The sequence below is a fragment of the Labeo rohita genome, chromosome 8, assembly GCF_022985175.1.
Source record: "Labeo rohita strain BAU-BD-2019 chromosome 8, IGBB_LRoh.1.0, whole genome shotgun sequence".
Classification (NCBI taxonomy): Eukaryota; Metazoa; Chordata; class Actinopteri; order Cypriniformes; family Cyprinidae; genus Labeo; species Labeo rohita.
The window spans coordinates 13,437,397-13,457,159 of NC_066876.1; the positions used below are offsets into that span (position 1 = coordinate 13,437,397).

General features: G+C 34.4%; 4 protein-coding genes and 1 pseudogene across 4 annotated transcripts; 2 read left to right on the forward strand and 3 right to left on the reverse strand.

Moving 5' to 3' along the window:
* The first annotated feature begins 124 nt into the window (after positions 1 to 124).
* On the forward strand, positions 125 to 2,547 carry LOC127170210 (H-2 class II histocompatibility antigen, A-Q alpha chain-like). The gene is made up of 4 exons (XM_051118046.1): positions 125 to 280; positions 469 to 729; positions 914 to 1,195; positions 1,279 to 2,547. The coding sequence occupies exons 1-4, from the start codon at positions 217 to 219 to the stop codon at positions 1,398 to 1,400; spliced, it is 729 nt and encodes a 242-aa protein (XP_050974003.1). The 5' UTR covers positions 125 to 216; the 3' UTR covers positions 1,401 to 2,547.
* A 3,285-nt stretch (positions 2,548 to 5,832) lies between these two features.
* Positions 5,833 to 7,954, reverse strand: LOC127170208 (rano class II histocompatibility antigen, A beta chain-like). Its single transcript, XM_051118044.1, has 5 exons — positions 7,905 to 7,954; positions 7,488 to 7,754; positions 6,961 to 7,242; positions 6,770 to 6,883; positions 5,833 to 6,263 (listed from the first exon to the last, which is right to left on the reverse strand). The coding sequence occupies exons 1-5, from the start codon at positions 7,930 to 7,932 to the stop codon at positions 6,199 to 6,201; spliced, it is 756 nt and encodes a 251-aa protein (XP_050974001.1). The 5' UTR covers positions 7,933 to 7,954; the 3' UTR covers positions 5,833 to 6,198.
* Positions 7,955 to 8,151: 197 nt separating this feature from the next.
* On the forward strand, positions 8,152 to 9,947 carry LOC127170209 (H-2 class II histocompatibility antigen, A-U alpha chain-like). Its single transcript, XM_051118045.1, has 4 exons — positions 8,152 to 8,234; positions 8,404 to 8,667; positions 8,752 to 9,033; positions 9,117 to 9,947. The coding sequence occupies exons 1-4, from the start codon at positions 8,171 to 8,173 to the stop codon at positions 9,236 to 9,238; spliced, it is 732 nt and encodes a 243-aa protein (XP_050974002.1). The 5' UTR covers positions 8,152 to 8,170; the 3' UTR covers positions 9,239 to 9,947.
* A 1,786-nt stretch (positions 9,948 to 11,733) lies between these two features.
* LOC127169909 (HLA class II histocompatibility antigen, DQ beta 2 chain-like) lies at positions 11,734 to 12,865 on the reverse strand (annotated as a pseudogene).
* Positions 12,866 to 16,351: 3,486 nt separating this feature from the next.
* Positions 16,352 to 18,711, reverse strand: LOC127170212 (boLa class II histocompatibility antigen, DQB*0101 beta chain-like). The gene is made up of 3 exons (XM_051118048.1): positions 18,616 to 18,711; positions 16,920 to 17,221; positions 16,352 to 16,438 (listed from the first exon to the last, which is right to left on the reverse strand). The coding sequence occupies exons 2-3, from the start codon at positions 17,163 to 17,165 to the stop codon at positions 16,352 to 16,354; spliced, it is 333 nt and encodes a 110-aa protein (XP_050974005.1). The 5' UTR covers positions 17,166 to 17,221; positions 18,616 to 18,711.
* Between the last annotated feature and the right edge of the window lie 1,052 nt (positions 18,712 to 19,763).

A 19,763-nucleotide genomic window follows, 5' to 3' on the forward strand; every position in this document is an offset into this window, starting at 1 on the left:
TACCTATGTACATATTAAAACCTAAAAGTATAGAAGTGTACCTTTTGAAAGGCACCACCCCATTGACAGGTTATAGTGTGTGGGCTTGTCACAATCTTCCACTCAGTTCATATCAAACCAGAATATCTAGTTCATGACTGACCACAACACCACACTGAATTATAATGTATGTAGGTGTAGGATCCATCTGCTCTATCTGCACTTCTGTGAACAAATATGCTTGAAATGTTTTATGGAATAACAATTTTCATTTCCTATTTGCTATATACAGAGGGACAAAGTAAGTAAACAAACCTTTGTTACAAACCTTTTCTGCTAGTTTTGTATGAAAATCTTAAAATCTTTTATTGATATTTAGATTTTTCCCTGTTAGTTCCATGGTAAAGCGTGTGTTGTCATTTTAGTTACGATTAATGTAATCCTTTTCAAATGATTTGTAACAGCTCTTGTAATTTCTGAAATCTTTAGACTATCATGAATTTGGCATGATTGAATCATGCACTGGATCAGCTGGAGGTAATGAAAAACTCTTCACTTATGAAGATGAAGTGGCTGCATACATGGACCTGGAAAAGAAGAAAATTGTCATGGAACCTAATGTTATACTGTTAGCTCCTGTCCCTGAGCTTTTGATATTCACCACTGATGAAGACCCTTCCGCTGGATTAACACGTTTGTGCGAAGATACATATTTCAGGACACTCTCCTTTCATGTACCTGAACCTCTTGGTAAGGCATTGTTTTACTTATCTAACATGACATAATCTAAAGCTGATTTGGATTAAAATTTGGATCTAAAATAGCCAAACATTTGGTATAGGCTATACATTACAAATACAGAGGATGATGTTTTCATGTGGTTATTATAAAACTTAAGGTTAAAATGCACTGATGAAATTTAATCGTCCTTCAGAGCCCCCTTTGACTTCACTTTACCCAAGGAACGATGTGAAGTTAAATGTCAGGAACACCCTGATTTGTCTGGTTTCTGGATTCTACCCTCCACCTGTCAGAGTCTCGTGGACCAAGAACAATGTGAATGTGACAGATGAATCAACTCTCAGCAGATATCACCCCAACAAAGACAGGACACTGAATGTATTTTCTCGACTGAGCTTCATTCCAGATGAAGGAGACATTTACAGCTGTTCTGTGGAGCACAAAGCCCTTCAACAACCTCAAACCAGAACATGGGGTGGGTTTGTATTTATTATGCACATTTAATCCTCATTAAAAACACATGATGAATTTTACAATTATATGTGTCTGTGTGTGCAGATGTGGAGATTAATGAGCCCAGCATTGGTCCAACAGTGTTCTGTGGAGTTGGTCTGGCTCTTGGGCTTCTGGGTCTCGCCACTGGAGTCTTTTTCTTTGCCAAAGGAAAAAAATGGATATAATACCGACACACTAAAAATGCCATATTTGTTTTTAGTTCTGTCATCACGCACAGATTGAATGCTAATTTGCTTTGCAAAAACTACTGTGGATTATAAACACACACTAGAACAGGGGATGAAGAGGCAGGACAACTTAAAATCAAAACTAAAATTGTTTTATTCTCATTAAGCTGCAAAAGCATTATATCACATAAGTTGAAAGAGTAGTGCTAAGAATGTAAAACTGGGAACTGTCAGCACAACAGTGATAAATGCAATATTATATTTCTGAACAATGTAGTCCAAAGGAATTATAAAAAAGATAAAACAATAATTGTCCCAAAATAGATCCCTGGGGCACACCATATAATAACGGAACAGGTGATAAAGAAAAAATTCCCAAATTTTCAGTAAAAGTCCTATTCACAAAGTAAAGAGCAAATCACTATAGTACAGTACCATACATTCAAGAAGGAAGTTTTGGTTAATGGTGTCAAACGCTGTGCTTAAATCCGTCAAATCTAAAACTGTGCATGAGCATTTGTGTATATTGGCATTGCAGTTGAACTGGTTCTGTTTTGTCAATATTTTGTCTCCTAATATTTCACGGAGGGTTTTGTCGTCTTTCAGGCTGTTACTTAATGCTTGTAACGAGTGAAAATATTGTGGCTCCTTTCTGTGCACTGTCTGCAGCCATATGCCACGAGTAACGCCTGTGTGTGGGTGCGATGGTTTTACTTTTAATTTCTGTTGCTCCTTTAAGTTGTCTTCTTTTAATAAGTAACGCTGTTGCCCGGAGAATAAAGCTCAATATGCGGAATGCGACCTGTGTGCAGTTTTGGCTGATTTCTGCCGCAAATCGAGTTGAACGAGCTATCCTTTAGCCTCGACTCAGCGCGTTACAAGTTCCTGTACTGCTCTTCAGTGTTGCTGAGTGTCTGCAGAGGTTCAGAGCATGTAATGTATTGATTTCCAGCTGATATGATGTGTGCTAGTAAACTAAGAAACATGAACATGAGAACATTTTACCACATAAAAACTGAGATTTAAAATGACAAAATATGCACAAACACAACTGTTTTCAACATTGATAATAATAAGAAATATTTCTTGAGCAGAATGTCAGAACTACTAAAATGATTTTGGAAGGATCATGTGACACTGAAAACTGGAGTAATGATGCTGAAAATTCAGCTTTGCATCACATGTATAAATTACATTTTAAAACATATTAAAATAAAAAATAATATGTCACAGTATTACTGTTTTATTTCTGTTTAAATCAAATGAACACAGCCTTCATGAACATAAGAGACTTCTTTCAAAAATAGGGGACAAACAAAGCTGTGAAACAGTGACCACTAATTTAATTCACCAAACCATAATGAGCTGTAATCTGTCACTGATATGTCACTGTTCAATTGCATTGTGATGTGATTCAGTAGTTGACTGTCATTATTCATTTTACTGTAAAAAGAGGATTAACGTTACTTTCGTTTTCGAAGGAAATCCCTGATCTGCCTAAAGGTGTGTATGTTTATGCAAATGATGCAGCTTCACCTACAGCAGAAGTGATTATAAGGGTTTTTTTATGCATATTTGCTTTCCTAATAATGTGCTATTTAGCAAGTTTTGCGGCTAAAGTAAACAGAACAGCTCAACAGCACACATAAGAGAGGGGCGGGGTGAGCAGAGCTCATTAGCATTTAAAGGCAAATGCCATAAAATAGGTTGCTCTGAAAAGGGCTAATTTTGACAAGGTAAAAAGGGTGTTTTTTTACACTACTACTGAGAATTTTTAGGCAAAGTATGTTATAGACTTCTCATGTAGATGCTAATGAATCATATCAACTTGTGGAAAATGGTCATCTGATGACCTTTTTAAAAGTTTTTTCTTTCTCTTAATGCTCAGATCTTACAGTCTGTAGCTCAATGTCCCATTTGTAAAGACCCCTGGAAACTCAGGCACACTCGTCTTCACTGCTGCTCATTGCATATACAGTCATGTGAAAAAGTTATGACGCCCTATTGAATTCCATGGTTTTCTGTATCAGGACATAATAAAAAATTATCTGGTCCTTGGCAGGTCTTAAAATTTGGAAAATAAATCCTCAGATAAACATCATCACATGATATATCACAGTGTCATTATTTATTTAAGAAAAATACAGCCAAGAGGGAAAGGCCATGTGTGACAAAGTTAGGACACCCTATGAGTCAATTGCCTGTAGATCCACTTTTAGCAGCTATAACTTGATGCATTCATTTTCTGTGAGACTTTATCAGTTTCTGGAGGAATTTGGACCACTCTTCTTTTCAACGTTGCTCCAGTTTATTAAGGTTTATGGGCATTTGCTTATGCACAGCTCCCACCATAGCATTTGAGTCAGGATGAGCTCTGGACTTGGACTGGGCCGTTGCAATACCTTGATTCTTTTCAGCCGTTCTGTTGTAGATTTGCTGGTGTGCTTGGGATCCTGTTGCATGACCCAATTTTGGCCCAACTTTAGATGTCCGACAGATGCTCTCGCATTTGACTCTAGAATACTTTGATATACAGAGGAGTTCATGGCCAACTCAATGACTGTGAGGTGCCCAGGTCCTGTGGCTACAAAACAAGCCCTAAAGTCTGAGGTGTAGTTCTTGGGTTGTCTACCATTTCTCTGAGATTTACACGGTCTGATCTTGGGGTGTCTGTTTTAAATGTCTTCCAATTGTGAATAAACTTCAAATTGTTTGAAAATGGCAGTATTACTCTTCTCAGATTGATGGCAGCAACTCTAAGATGATTGCTGATGTCTTACCTCCTTGGCATTGTGTTATGCTTTTGCTTTTACAGAGGCAATATGCTTATGCTTTAACAGAGGCAATCAGACCTGCTGATGATCAGTTAATCAAAGGTATTTGATCAGCAGTGCTTGACTGTTATTTACCCTCTTAATTCCAATGTTAACAATAAGGGTGTCCTAACTTTGTCACACATGGCTTTTCCATTTTGGCTTAGTTTTTGTTCAGTAAATAATGACACGGTGCAATTTGTCATGTGGTGATGTTCATCTGAGGTTTTATTTTCTAAGTTTTGAGACCAGCCAAGGACCAGTTTTTTTTAATGATGTCCTGATACGGAAAACCATGGAATTCAATAGGGTGTCCTAACTTTTTCACATGACTGTACTTCTAGAAATCTACCAAATACGGGCGACTTCTGATGGTTAACTTGTGGAACATTCTGTATAAAAACTGATAAAAACAGACTCCCAAGTAAAAATAAATGGTGAGGGAAAAAAGTGCACTTAGCATTGGCAGTAAGCCCTTGCTAGTTATAGCTGTGAAACCAACAAATACATTTTCAAACTAATTTGTATTGACAAAATTGACCACTAGAGCAGGGGAAACTTCAAAACCAAGAAGACAAGACCAGAATATAATTTGTTCATAATTTATAATTATATACACAAGGTTTTAAAAAAAAGTCACAAAATTGTGAACCTGGGGTGGGTTTGTATTTGTTATTCACAGTTAATTTCCTTTAAAAACACATGATGAATATGTTTGTGTGTCTGTGTGTGCAGTTGTATGAAGCAGTCCAGCATTGGTCCATCTGTGTTCTGTAGAGTTGGCCTGGCTTTTGGGCTGCTGGGTCTGGACTGGAGTGTTTTTCATTGTCAGGGATGGAACTAAATATAAGGAACTGAATATAATTATAGAGATACAGTAACATTAACGTATTTGTTAGTTCTGTTACAGATGCTTTATACATTTTAATTGCAAAACTGTCCGTAGTTCAAATACACATTATTTTCTTCCTGTTTCAAAACAGTAATCTAAGATCTGTGTTGTACATTGACTGGTATTCCTCTTCCTTTTGAAAATGTAAAATATATAACTAGTAAAAATATGAAAAAGTGTGTTTCAGAAGATTTTTTTTCAAAGTCCACAGGCTCAAAAGTGTACATATACACTGTAAAAATTTTTTTACCTGTTTCAACTTAAAAACTTAAGTTTTAAATTATTAAAATTTTAAGTTATATCAACTTAAAAGCACCAGTCATTTCAACTCACGATTTTAAATCTCGTCTAGTGTTGAATTGCTTTAAGTTCATTTGACTCTACAATATTTGCTGTTTCAACTTCTAGTTGAAACAATGTTCTAGTTATGATAATGTAAAATGTATTTTAAATACAGAATAAAAAAATACTACAACATTTGTTTGAAACATTTATTTATTTTTTGCAGTGTTTATAAACAGGTTTTTAATATTAAAAACAGTACAACTTGCCAGTGCATGCTATGAATGCCAGTATAATTGAAGAAACAAGATTAGACAAATTTCCCAGGAGTTGAGAAACACTGTCACTGTAAAAAATAAAAAAAAACCCAATTTGTTAAGTCAGCTTAAAATAATGTTACCCTGCTGCCTTAAAATTTTAAGTTCAGTCAACTAAAATAAGTTTGACTTGAAAGTTTGACTTTAACTTGAAATGTTAAGTTACTAAGTAACAACTTAGATATTTGTGTTTGCTAAACTTAACAGATGGGTAAGTAACCCAGCTGCCTTAACATTTTAAGCTGATTCAACTCAAATATCTAAGTTGTCACTTAGTATAATTTAACATTTCAAGTTGAATAAACTTTTTTTTTTTTGAGTTGACTGAACCTAAAATTTGAAGGCAGCCAGGTTACAAATTATTTTACGTTGACTCAACAAATTGTTTTTTACAGTGATAAGGGACAGATGTCTGAAAATTGTCCCACAGCCCTCGAACCACGGTTCTCTCAGATGGTGTGGAGGGATGTTGCAGACTCGAATATTATGACCTACTGCTGTTCAGTGTCGTTCATTGTTTGAAGAGGAAGTAAACAGGCTGGAAGTCTGTAAAAGCCTGTAGACAGCAACAAAACAACAACGTTTCCAACATCTCATTTAATATTAATGACATGGATTTTTTTAATCACACCACCAGCCCACTTACTCTACCTTCATTCTTTATCATACAATATAAACAGTGTTTGGGAAAGTTACTTTTAAAAGTAATGCATTACAATATTGCGTAACGTGGAACATAATGCATTACAGTACTTTTGCGTTACTTTTTGTTGTCTGAGCTGGGTTTGCCATATATTTGCCAACTGTAAAGGTCCTTTCACACAAAGAGTGAAATTAATACGCCTCAGGCTGAAGGAAGTGCCTTTTCCTCTGCACCTCACTCGCAAGTTCTCTCAACACGGGGACAGGAGATGCAACTTGCATTATTTGAAAAAGTACCTCAGATATTTAGCTGTAAATTTACAGTAATGATTTACTATACTGGTAACTTGAAAAAGCAGTCTAATTGTGTAACATGCATTACATAATGGTTTACCGCTAACATGGAATATGAATACCAACCTGTGTGTTTTCTCTTATAGTACATCAGTCCACCAACCCCTATAAAAAACCCCATCAACAGCCCCACAGCTCCAAGAATGATCTTAGACCTTTCGGACTCAGGCATAGAAGGATCTGTAATTAAAAATAATTCTTATAATAAATATGTCCAAATGATTTTACACATTTTAATTTTATCATAACTCACTTACCCCAGTGATAAATCATGGGTTTATTAGAGCTGGCGTGCTCCACCACACAGGAGATCTTTTCTCCAGGTTTGGGAAAGTATTCCAGGTGGGAATGGATCTGATAGTGCCAGTCTCCATCAGCCAGCTCCTCAGTGGATGTCATATCAGCTGTCATCACTATATCATCTCTCATCCATGTTATTTTGATGGGTTTGGGGTAGAAATCATAGGCACTGCACACCAGAACAGCTTTCTCATTCTCTCTAGCTTCCCTGTCTGACCGGATAATGACTTCTGGTTTCACTGTACAAGTGCAAATAAAATAATTAGATGACTTTCTGTTAATCCAAAACAAAACAAAAAACAAACAAACAAAATACAAGGGTGTGAAACTAATAAATTAACATTGAAACGAAGAAATTTAATTGCTATTTTCATCTATTACTATTTGCGCTTTTTGCAAACTGACATAAGTTAATATCTAATGTATTTAATATTAAGAATTAGTAGAAAACTTTTACAAGAAGGAACAAGTAGAACTATTTTACCTGTTTCCTCAGCATAAGGGACAACTAACTCTCTAAATAGTCTGCAGTGTTGCATGAGACGATCTCCCTGTGCAAGTATAATCTTGTTATTATTATAGTCCTCTGCCCATTTCTCTCCAAATTTAGTGTAACCAACAACCTTTTTCTCAGTACTGTTGTATCTCAAATACTCAAACTTGTTGTAGTTGACTGAGTAAGTAAACTCAACATTTTGTGGAGAGACAGATGCATGACACAATATTTGGACATATCCGTAATGTCCATGCACTAAAAGAGAGAGAGAGAGAGAGAGAGAAAATAAAAATGTTTAGGCAAACAAAATTTTGCAGCATTGAATTCTGGAGAAATGTAATATACAAATGAATCCTAGATGACTTACACACAGAAGCATTTTACTGTAAAAGCATTTAATCTTACCTGTTTCAGATAAAGCAGACACTAACATTGCCAGATACAGTGCAGGTCTGTACTGCATTTTTGCATTTGTGATGGGTATTTTTGCTTTATGCATATATAGGTCTGGGCACTGGATATGATAATGACACTCTTAATGTCAGCACCTGCCAATCAGAATATTTTAAACCAAATATTATTCTAATGACTGAGCACAGCACCACACTGAATTACAATGTTAAGCAGAAGAATGCAACCATTCTTTGGTCAGATCACTTCTGTGAACAAACATGCTTAGAACATTTTGCGGCATAACATTTCTCATCACCTATTTCCTATATACTGAGGGCCAAAGTAAGTAAAAGCTTTGATTTAAAAATGTGTCTAAATGGCAAAGGATACTTTTGTAGTGTAGCACAATAAATAAATACTTGTAATACGTTCATGTTAAAGCTTACAGTGTTATTTTATTTCATGTTCTTTGTGAGCTATTACATAATCATCTTCTACTTCTGTAATCTAGACTATTTTGAATATGGCGTGATTGAATCGTGCAGTGAATCAGCAGGTACTAATGAAATTCTCTTCACCTTTAATAATGAAGTGGCTGCATACATGGACTTAAATGAGAGAAAAGTGTTTTTTGTAGCACCTGACTTTGTACAAATGCAACCTATCTTCAGTTCACACCCCTTGGATAATATTAACACAAATTATATTGAAGTAACAACTTTTTGCAAAGAAGCATTTTTCAGGACACTTTCTCTAAATGCATCTGAATCTCTTGGTAAGTTTTATTTTATCTAAAGCCCATTTGAATTAAACATTTAACTATGTCAATTCAAAATCAAGGGACTAAAATGTCTTTCAGATCTTCCTTGGATTTCACTTTACACCAGGAATGATGTGAAATTAAATGTCAGGAACACCCTGATTTGTTTGGTTTCTGGATTCTTCCCTCCACCTGTCAGAGTCTTGTGGACCAAGAACAATGTGAATGTGACAGATGAATCAACTCTCACAAGATATTACCCCAACAAAGATGGGACACTGAATGTATTTTCTCGACTGAGCTTCATTCCAGAAGAAGGAGACATTTACAGCTGTTCTGTGGAGCACAAAGCCCTTCAGCAACCTCAAACCAGAACATGGGGTGGGTTTGTATTTGTTATTCACATTTAATCCTCATTAAAAACACACTATGAATTTCACAAATGTTTGTGTCTATGTGTTCAGTTGTAGAGATAAAGCAGCCCAGCATTGGTCCATCTGTATTTTGTGGAGTTGGTCTGGCTCTTGGGCTGCTGGGTCTCACCACTGGAGTCTTTTGCATTGCCAAAGGGAAAAACTGGATATGATTACACTGATACAGTAACACTGACATATTTGTTGTTAGTGCTGTTAGAAATGCCAAATACATTTGCATTGCAAAACCACTGTACGTCAAATAGATGTTATGCTCTTCCTTTTCTGAAAACAGTAATCTAAAATGGTTCTGCATTTTACATTGTTTGGTACTCGTCTTCCTTTTGAAAATGTAAAATATGATAAATATGAAACATGTTATAACACGTTATATTATTCCAACTTATTTTGAAATCACTCTAGTAGATTATGTTGTATCAATGTTACTGCATTTCTGCATAAGGTTAGTATGGTGTACATAGAATGTAAAGGCTAAAAAGTTTTTTTTATTTAGGACAACAGAAATTTGCTCAACCAACCTACACTGTAAAAAAAAGTTGTTGAATCAACTTAAAATAATTTGTTACCTGGCTGCTTTAAAATTTTGGCAATTTAAATAAGTTTAGTCAACTTGAAATGTTAAGATGTACTAAGTGGCAGCTTAGATTTGTGTTGACTAAACTTAAAATTTTAAACCACAATTTTTTTTAGTGTAAACTGGTCTCCTAAAATCTAAATTAGCTTCACAGATCTTTATTCTAAAGGGTTTAAACAATACTTGTCATGCTTGTTCAATAAACCAAAGGGGAAAAAAATAATAATAATAATAAAAATGGATATAATTATACTGACACACTAACAATACCATATTTCTTGTAGGTTCATCCGTCATGTACAGATCACATGCTAATTTGCTTTAAGACTACTGTATTAAATGTCTGGTATTTCTCTCTTATTTAAAAATGGGATAAATAAACTGGTAAAAAATGAAATGGACGGTTCATATCAATCTATACATCACAGACTTCTGTTAGTGTCAGATGGTTTTAAGTGTTAAGCGTGTTTAAGTGTTCATACAGTTGCATTTAATGTTGAATGCTCTGACTATTTACAGATTAATGGATTTTTTTTTTTTTTTGGTGATGATGCCTCAGCTGTAATTGATGTAAATCAATTTTAATTTGTTTTAATGAAATCTGGAAAATTGGTTTGAATTTATTATTATTTATTATTCTAAAATGTTATTGTAAAGATTATTTAAAAAAAAAAAGCCAAATATTTAAACTTGTGTGAACATATAATGTACATTTAAAGGAACCCAATTTCTCAATATTTTAAAGATACATATTACATGTAGTATGTTTTGCCCCAACACACAAAAACCCGGCTCTTAGAGCCCTCTACTGGTCACCATGAAAATCGATTTTTGCTCGTCGTTAATAATGGTCCAAAAAAACAAACAAACGAATGAATGAATGAAATTCGAAGTCTTATTTATGTTTTTAAAATGTAGTTGTAGTTCAGCAAACCTAGTCTAATCTTTAAGTTAAACCCTAGTAACAAGGGAGCCACACTACATAGCCTAACAGCCAATCACAAAATTTGAGCGATATTCGGTTGAGCTAGATTTTAATTTGTCTTTTTTTTCTTACCGGTCGCACCCGGAAACATTTTAATATTGTGTATAGTTTTCGTGCTAGTAATACGCAGGGTATTAAAATTGCTTTTGCGCTGTTTACTTTCACTTTTGCTTTCGTGATTAGCGCGCACGCTGTGTAAAGGATGTTTGACACTGAGCACAAGATTGAGGGGCAAATCCTCCAGCGTGGTCTGTCAGTCATCTCTCCTTACCCTTTTCTTTTTTAAAATCATTTTATCAATGAGCGATTTAGATTTTTAGCCCCCTTAACCTACTCCCAAACCTACCCATTTTTTAGCTAATATAAAATTATATAAACGGAACTGACCAAAATATGCAGGGAAATAGATCTCAAGTATTTTTATATATTTTTATATACAATAAGTAATAATGAAATTAATACCGCAGTTTTAATATTTATAAGGATTCGTTTTAGGTGTCGCCAACGTCAGTATTTTACGTTTAAATGCTGTAAATACGTCAGTATTGTATGTTTTAGTGTCTGGAAAAATGTAAGTAAATGTACGTTTTATAAAACCACTTTTTACGTAAAATACTTACGAATTATCATGAGATCACGTTGGTACAGCAGATGCTCTCAGATTAGAATTGTAGCGTATTTTTTCCAACTGAACGATTTTTATTTCTATAAAAATACTAAACATCAGTGAAGGTGGTCAAGTAATGTAATCAGTGTATTGAGCATACACTGTGTAGCACCAACTACCCCAGGTGAAAAAAAGGGCAGTTCCATAATGGATAGTGCTCTATTTTCACACACTAATTTTGTACTCAGTATACCAAAAAATATTCTTTGGTAAGATAATCTTAAGAAGATCTATGGTGTACTTAGCTGTGCTATTTTGAGGCACTATTGATAGGCTCCATAAACTTAAATGTTCTTTTAACACACTATGTATTAAAATAATGTATGTATTTACCACTACACCCCCCCTCCCCCTCCCCCCTCTTTTGTCTCTGAAGATCTTATGGAGGGTTTCAGTGTTTTTCATATCCAGATACAGTCTGTCAAAAAATGTTCATACTGCTCTTCAGTGTTGCTGATTGTCTGCAGACGTTCAGAGCATCTAATGTATTGACTTCCAGCTGATATGATGAGTGCTAGTAAATGAAAGATCATGGAAATTAGATAATGAGCATTTTTCCACATATCAGTTGATGTAAAAAATAGATTTCTAATGCCCTATTGTTTTTTGTTTTGTTTTTTTGAAGATGTTTATGTGAATAACCTGTGTGTTTTCTTTTATAGTAGATCAGCCCTCCTGCAGCCATAATCTTGTCCTAGCTCCTCAGTGGATGTCACATCAGCTGTCATCTCTTCATCATCTCTCATCCATGTCAGTTTGATGGGTTTGGGGTAGAAGTCATATATAGGCACTGCAGATCAACATGGCTGGACTTTTACCACTGGCTTGCCTTACTGACTGAAATGTGACTTCTGGTTTTACTGTAGACATAATGAGGTTCACTTTGTGTTTCACATTGATTCTCTGGGTGATTCCCAAACATTTTTAGTGTTTAATGCAAGGCTGCTCAACCCTGGTCCTGGAGATCGACTTTACTGCAGAGTTCAGCTTTAACCCTGACCAAACACACCTGAACCCGCTAATTAGGATCTCAAGGAGCACTTGATAATTACAGACAGGTGTGTTTGATTAGGGTTGGAACTAAATTCTGCAGGAAAGTCGATCTCAAGGAACAGGGTTGGGCACCACTGGTTTAATGCATCTCACCTGTTATTCCTTCCTTAGGGAGGAATTGCTGCCCAAAGCGCTTGCAGTCGGCTGTAGCCACTCAGGTTTTTTATTTAAGTCCTCAACCCATTTCATTGTATATTCAGTGTAACCATCTACTTTATTCTCAGTATTGTGGAATCTCAGCATTTCGGTTTTGTCATAATAGATTGAGTATATAAGCTCAACATTTTGTAGAGAATCAAGTACACGGCAGACAATTAGGATGAATGAATAATGAAATGCATGAACTGAGAAAACAGTCAACAACAAACCATTAGACACTTCAATAATCATGTTCTTAGTCAAGTACAAACACAAAATTAATGCATAAATATGCAATCATTATTCAAAACAGATTATATCTCACCTGTTTCAAACAAAGTAGATAATGAGGTCAGATACATCACGCGATGAGAAATGGAATGAGTCTGAGCATCATTATTGTAAATATCTTAACTAATGCCAGCCCAGTTTCCCATTGTAACTCATCAAACTAGAACATCAAGCTTATGACTGACCCACAAACCACATGCAATTGTGTTACTTACACTCAGAGATTTTTCACAAGAACTGAGCTGCAAAAAAACTTTAGTAAAAGTTCTGTGGGTATTTGCTGTCAAATGGCTGCTTATTATAAACTGTTTGTTCATTTTACTTTAATTGTTTGCTGATGGAGAGTTTATTTTTTTTTCTTTTAAAATGTGTCATTATCAACAAAACATGTACATTTCCATTCTTCAAGTACATTCTGTAAAAAAAAAAATCACTCTCTGCAGTACCTGACAAACCATCAATGTATCAGAGCAAAATAATACATTAATATTAATATAATATTTGTTTACAGTAAAATATGTATTAATCTATTACATTTATATATACTAATTCAGGAGAATGCTCTGTATATGATACTACCTAATTTACCAATGCCATTGTGTGATCCACCACTTCTATTAATAACCACTTGTTTGATTAGTTGGCACTTGACAAACAAGAAATTACTCAGAGAAACCTCTAAACTGTTGTGCTTTTGCTCTGTTTGTCTCTTTTTGCTGTGCTCACAGCATGAGCTTGTATGTGAATGCTCATTGAACTATTTTCCCGTTACTGTGACACTGCATCAGAATATTTTCTCTTGCCTTTTGCTAATGTTCTGTTCAGACGTACTCTGTACAATTAGATTCAATACAATTTTAAGCAGGTGGCACAAAACAGTTGACCAAAAAATAAACAAACAAACAAACAAACAATAAATAAATAAATAAATAAAATACTTAGGGCATTAATGTAAAGCACACAGACACTGATGAGTGTAATTCTTAAGAATCATTTCAATCACTTTCATTTCAGTAGTAAGCTAACAGCGATAAAAATGGCCCTCTCAGAGGCAGCGGCTTTCCATTTTGTTTGTTGATCACTAGATGGTACTGCTGGAAAACCATCAGCAACAACATAACACATACTGTTAACAACATAAAACTATCAATTCAAATGTCAACTGGCATTCTCTGATAATTTTATTAAAATGGACTGATCCACAAAGAGAACTTATTTTAATGTGCCAGAACTAGTGATGTGTAAGAATGGAAATGATTTGTGAAGTAAAGCAAAGAGTAGTTTTTTTTAGCCAGATGGCTACTTTAAAAATTGACGCCTATTATAAATATGAACTCACTAAGCAGGCGAAACCCAGGCACTTTGGCTCCCACTAATCAACTTATTTTTTGCTTATGTAAAACAGTTATTAACAATAGTCTAGGCCAGGGGGCTTCTAACCCTTCTCCTGTTGGTCTACCTTCTGCAGACATCAGTTCCATCCCTGCTTCAACAAACATGCCTGTAATTATCAAGTAACTAAAGACCTTGGTGTTCAGGTGTGCGTGATTGGGTTTGATGGGGCTGATTGCTGGAAATATGCGCAAGTCATTTGATATGATTGACAGTAATAACAGAACGAAACATCTGAAAGCTGATGTCAAAAATAGAGCTGTGCATTAAATGATTCAGACTAAATTTAGAGTAAGAAACCTACAGCAGTAACAAGTTTGTGCTGGTTGAATATAGGCTATTTAATAGCTTTTACAGTTCAAGATAAAACTGTTATTAAATGTATGTAAAAAGATAAATCTAAAATATTTCAAATTCATATTGATTCATACTGAATGCATTATTTAATTCTTATATGATTAACATTTAACTTATTTAATTTGTAGTGAACCATTTACATAATTCACCATGCTGTTTGTGTCTGAGCTTATTTATTTCTTTATTTTAATGACTTTCTGCACTTAAAAGTACTAAAATGTGTTTTATTAGTAATTTTATATTAAATCGAAAAGCAAGACGTGAAAAAATTTACGAGCTGGCTATCATTATGTGGAAGTTCTCAAGAATGCTCTGTACACATGGTCAACTGACAACAGACTTTAAAAGCAGCAAGACACCCAAACAAATAAAATGCAATGAAATCTAGAGTTTTATTTATATGTTTTATAAATCCAGCAATTGTTATGTTACTAAGCTAACATAGGATAATTCATTTGAGAACTAAAACGTAATAACTAAAAGAATGTAAAATAATGTAAAAACTAAACGGGAATCTTTGTGGCAGATCTATGTGCTCTCTGGTCACAGGCCAAAACATCAGTTTATAATGATTGCAGAATAGTTTTCACATAAATACATATTTAAAATATTCTGACTTTATATAGCATACATCTGAATCTGAAGGCATATCTAATTGAATGATCAGCAAATGATGAAATCACATCAGTCATCAACTGTATGGTCTGTGCTTCTTTCTCTCATTTCAATTTTAGTTCCTCATTTTTTCTTGCTTTGGAAAACACATATTCCCGTATAAATGACAAAGATCAGGAATTTATTCTTTCAAACTTCCTCACACCTTTTTTATTAGCACATATAGCTATTTTGTTGTTGTGTCCGTCTCTTAAGGAGGTCATGAACTGCATGCGCAATTAGCTGGGCACGGCTAAACAGGCGCTGATGTAGAATCAGGCCTTGATCTTCTATTGCGGAGGTGGTGTATAGCCACCTGTTTTCGCAGATTGGCTTCAATATAAACTGTTTTTAGACTACCAAGAAGGTTTATTTTTGTAGTTCAATGACCTTTTGTTAAAAGATCAAGGACATTTTGATTTCTCAGTTAATGACACCTTTAATCTGTGCAAAATAAAAAAACATGGTAAAACATGATTACAAATACTACAGTTTTATATTTACACTATTTGTATTTACAATAAAAAAGAATAAATACCAGATTTCACACTCCTGTGCATACACTCCATAGACCGATGTAGAATCAACAGATGAACATGGATTAATTTATACTGTATAACAAAACAAAACTATATATATATATATATATATATATATATATGCCAAGGGAACTCCTTTTTGTTTGAAAAATCAATAATACACAACACAACAGTAGCTTTTCATTTCTCAAACAACCATGTTGTAAGATGTACCCATGTCCATGTTCCAGGATGACGATCAAGATTCATCAAGATCAAACTGTGAAAGACTTGCCAACACAGAGTCTTGACCTTATTCCCATTAAAAGTCTTTAGGATTTGACTTTACACTGAATGTGTAAAAGAAAAGTTGCACGCTCCAATATTTAATTGGACCGGTTACAAATTCAGTATTCAACCGTTCAACCTTTTTTTGGCCAGGCAGTGTATTCCTACAACTCTTCAGTGCCGCTCAGTGCCTGCAGATGTTCAGAGTGTCTGCTGTCTTGACTTCCAGCTGATATGGCATTTGCTAATAAATGGAAATTACACAGTTTTTTTTTTAAACGTAAATGGAGAAACCAAGACATTTCTAATGCCTTATTGAATTTTTTTGTATGTGAGTGTGTCTGCACACTAACCTTTGTGTCTTCTTTTATAGTAGATCAGTCCTCCTGCTGCCATAATCACCCCCAACACCACTCCTGCAGCACCTGTTATGATCTTGAGATAAAATTGCAATTAATAAAAAAACAACCAGACGAGTTCCTTGAGAGTTTTGGTTTTTAAAAATAACATGGGAATGTCTAAATCAACACTTTATTTTCTGTATTTTCTTATGTATGTATATATATGTGTTTTATGTTGCTTTATCATGATCTGACTGTAGCAATTATACTAACAATATGCTAAAAAGCACCAATGAGCAATAATAATATGCTTGAACAAGACTTTTCTGTGGTTGGTTGCTATACAGCAAACAAAATAGTTTTCTTTTTAATCCTTGGAAAATAATAAGCAATATCGTCTGTACTTCTTCTGCATATCTTCTATAATATCTTCAAACATATATCTTTTGTAGGAATCAAAGATTATTTCCAGAGTCTTTGCAGTGCTGTGTGACTTCAGCTGTTGTTAAGATGAAAACAATAAAGGAAACCGGTATAGCAGAAAATATAGTTTGGTTTCTGTGGTCATATTTTGCAATGTCAGCTCTGTTCTCACCCAAATCATAGATCATGGCTTTATTGGAGCTGGCATGCTCCAACACGCAGGAGATCTTCTCTCCAGGTTTGGGGAAATATTCCAGGTGGGAGTGGATCTGGTAGTACCAGTCTCCATCAGCCAGCTCCTCAGTGGACGTCACATCAGCTGTCATCTCTTTATCATCTCTCATCCATGTCAGTTTGATGGGTTTGGGGTAGAAGTCATAGGCACTGCAGATCAACATGGCTGGAATTTTACTACTGGCTTGCCTTATTGACCGGTTGATGACTTCTGGTTTTACTGTTGAAATAATACGGTTAATTTTGCATTTTTATATACGTTTGTATATGGTATGTTTGGTTTTTATTGATATGTTTGGTTTAATGCATTTTCTATCATGTTTTTGCAGTCTCTACTGTTTTTCTCTGCTTGATTATGTAGCCACTTTTTACTAAATCCATCTGCCCATTTCATTGCATATTCAGTATAAGCAACAACGAACTCATCAGTACTGTTGAATCTTAGCAATTCAGTTTTGTCATAATAAATTGAGTAAATAACCTCAACATTTTGCAGAGAACCATGTACACGGCAGAGAGCTAGAATTAATTCATAATGGCCATGAACTGAAAAAAAACAAGCAGCCAACAATCCTTTAGACTGAACTTTGCAAGTAATAATAAAATAATTTACTCATTCAGGTATAAACAAAAAAATGTATTAAAAACAGACTCTACCTGACCTGTTTCAAATAAGTTTAAGAACAAGGCCAGATATATCACATGATGACACTGCATTGTGCATTCAGTGTTTGCTGACACAGAGATGGAATGAGCCTGAGCGCAGTTACAGTAAATTTCTTAACTTAATGCCAGCCCAGTTTGGCATCTCAACTCATCAAACTGGAAAAATCAAGCTTATGACTGATCCACAAACCACATGTGATCATGTAACTTACACTGGGATGTTTTTCACAAGAGCTGAACTGAAAAAAACCCCAAAAAAAACTGAAGTAAAAGTTCTGTGGGTATTTGCTGGTGAATGGCTGATGTTTGTAAACTAATTGTTTATTCATCTGAGTCAAGTAGTTTTTGTAATTTGAGTTTTTCCAACTGAATACACATAAGATTTTGGTCACCCTTTAACCCCATAAAATATGCAATATTTCTGTTCTTATCCCAAAACGTATAACCTTTGTTTGCTGATGAATCATGTATTTCTTTCTTTTAAAAAAATGTGATTATCAACAAGACATGTACATTTCCATTCTTGAAGTACATTCTGTGAATAAAAAATGCCTCAGTACCTATATGCAGCAGTACAATATTATATCATGTCTTATAAAGACTTATACAGCCATTGTACACTATTTCAGGTGTAGCACGTCCTTTGCGTATTACAATATAGAACCCTGAAAACATAAATTAACAAAATTAATACTAAAATAAATTCTATTAACTTCACCTGAGCAACTTTGCATGAGAACTAAAACAAAAGAACATCGACAGTTGTCATTGTGCTATTGTATCAGTGTCCTTTAGCAATAAAAAGACTTTGGAGAGACCCAGCAACCCGAGTCAGACCAACTCTACAGAACACTTTATCTCCACATCTGCACACACAGACACAAATATTTGTGAAATTTATCATGTTTTTTTAAAGGGGAATAAATGATAAATAAAATACAAACCCACCCCATATTCTGGTCTGAGGTTGTTCAAGGGCTTTGTGCTCCACAGAAGCACTGTAAATGTCTGTGCTTGTCTGTAAAATTCAGTGTCCCATTTGGGTTCTGGAAAAGATAGAAACCACCATCATAATGTGACATTGCGAACATTTCAGTAAAACATGTTTTGTTCATGCCTGTTTTTGTCTACAGTTGACTGAGATAAATTAGTGTACACCTTAAAGTATCAAAGAAGGATATACAAATATGCAACTTTGTTAGCATCTTTATACAGTGAAGGAAGATCAATTTGGCCAACAGGTTCAGGTAATGTGATGATTTCTTTCTGCTCTTTGAAGTCCATGTGTGCTTCCTCTTATCATCAAATTTTTTTACAGATCAAATTTTTGTTATTATTAATTTTTATTGTTATTATTTATTAGTAGTAGTAATTAATAGAATTATACTTGTACAGACAAATAATAATAAAAAATATTATTAAATCATTATATCAAGATAATTTAGGATATTTATATAAATATACATTTACAGCTATAAAAGATTTATTAATTATTGGAGAATTATTTGTGACCTTTGTCAGATGCAAGTAAAACTACATCTATGTATGTAAATAATAATAAAACAAACATACCTACATTTACAATTACAGTAACACTTTGAATGTATAGATAATGTTATATATCAGCTACTCATACCCACATGCTGTACATATTGCACAAACATTAAAACAACAACAACACCATCTATAGCACCTTAACTGATGGTGCAAAGATAACAATTAGTTAAAAGGATAGGCTAATGTTCTGTTAGGATCTAATTTTGATGTAATACATTAAGCAGGTGGCAACAACACAGAGGGTTTTATGGTTGTATACTTATTTTGGGCGTTAATGTAAAGCACAGAGACACTGATGAGTGTAATTCTTAAGAATCCTTCCATTGTCAGTGAACAGCGAATTTGTATTTACGTATTAGTGCGCTTGTTGACCATTAGATGGTACTGCTGGATAACCATCAACATCATTAACATCATTAAAACTATTAAAACTTTTAGATTTTAATAATTAAATCTGACCTTCTCTGAGAATTTCATCAAAAACTGACTGATCCAACAAAGAATAGGCTTATGGTACTTTTACTATTTATTTATTTTAA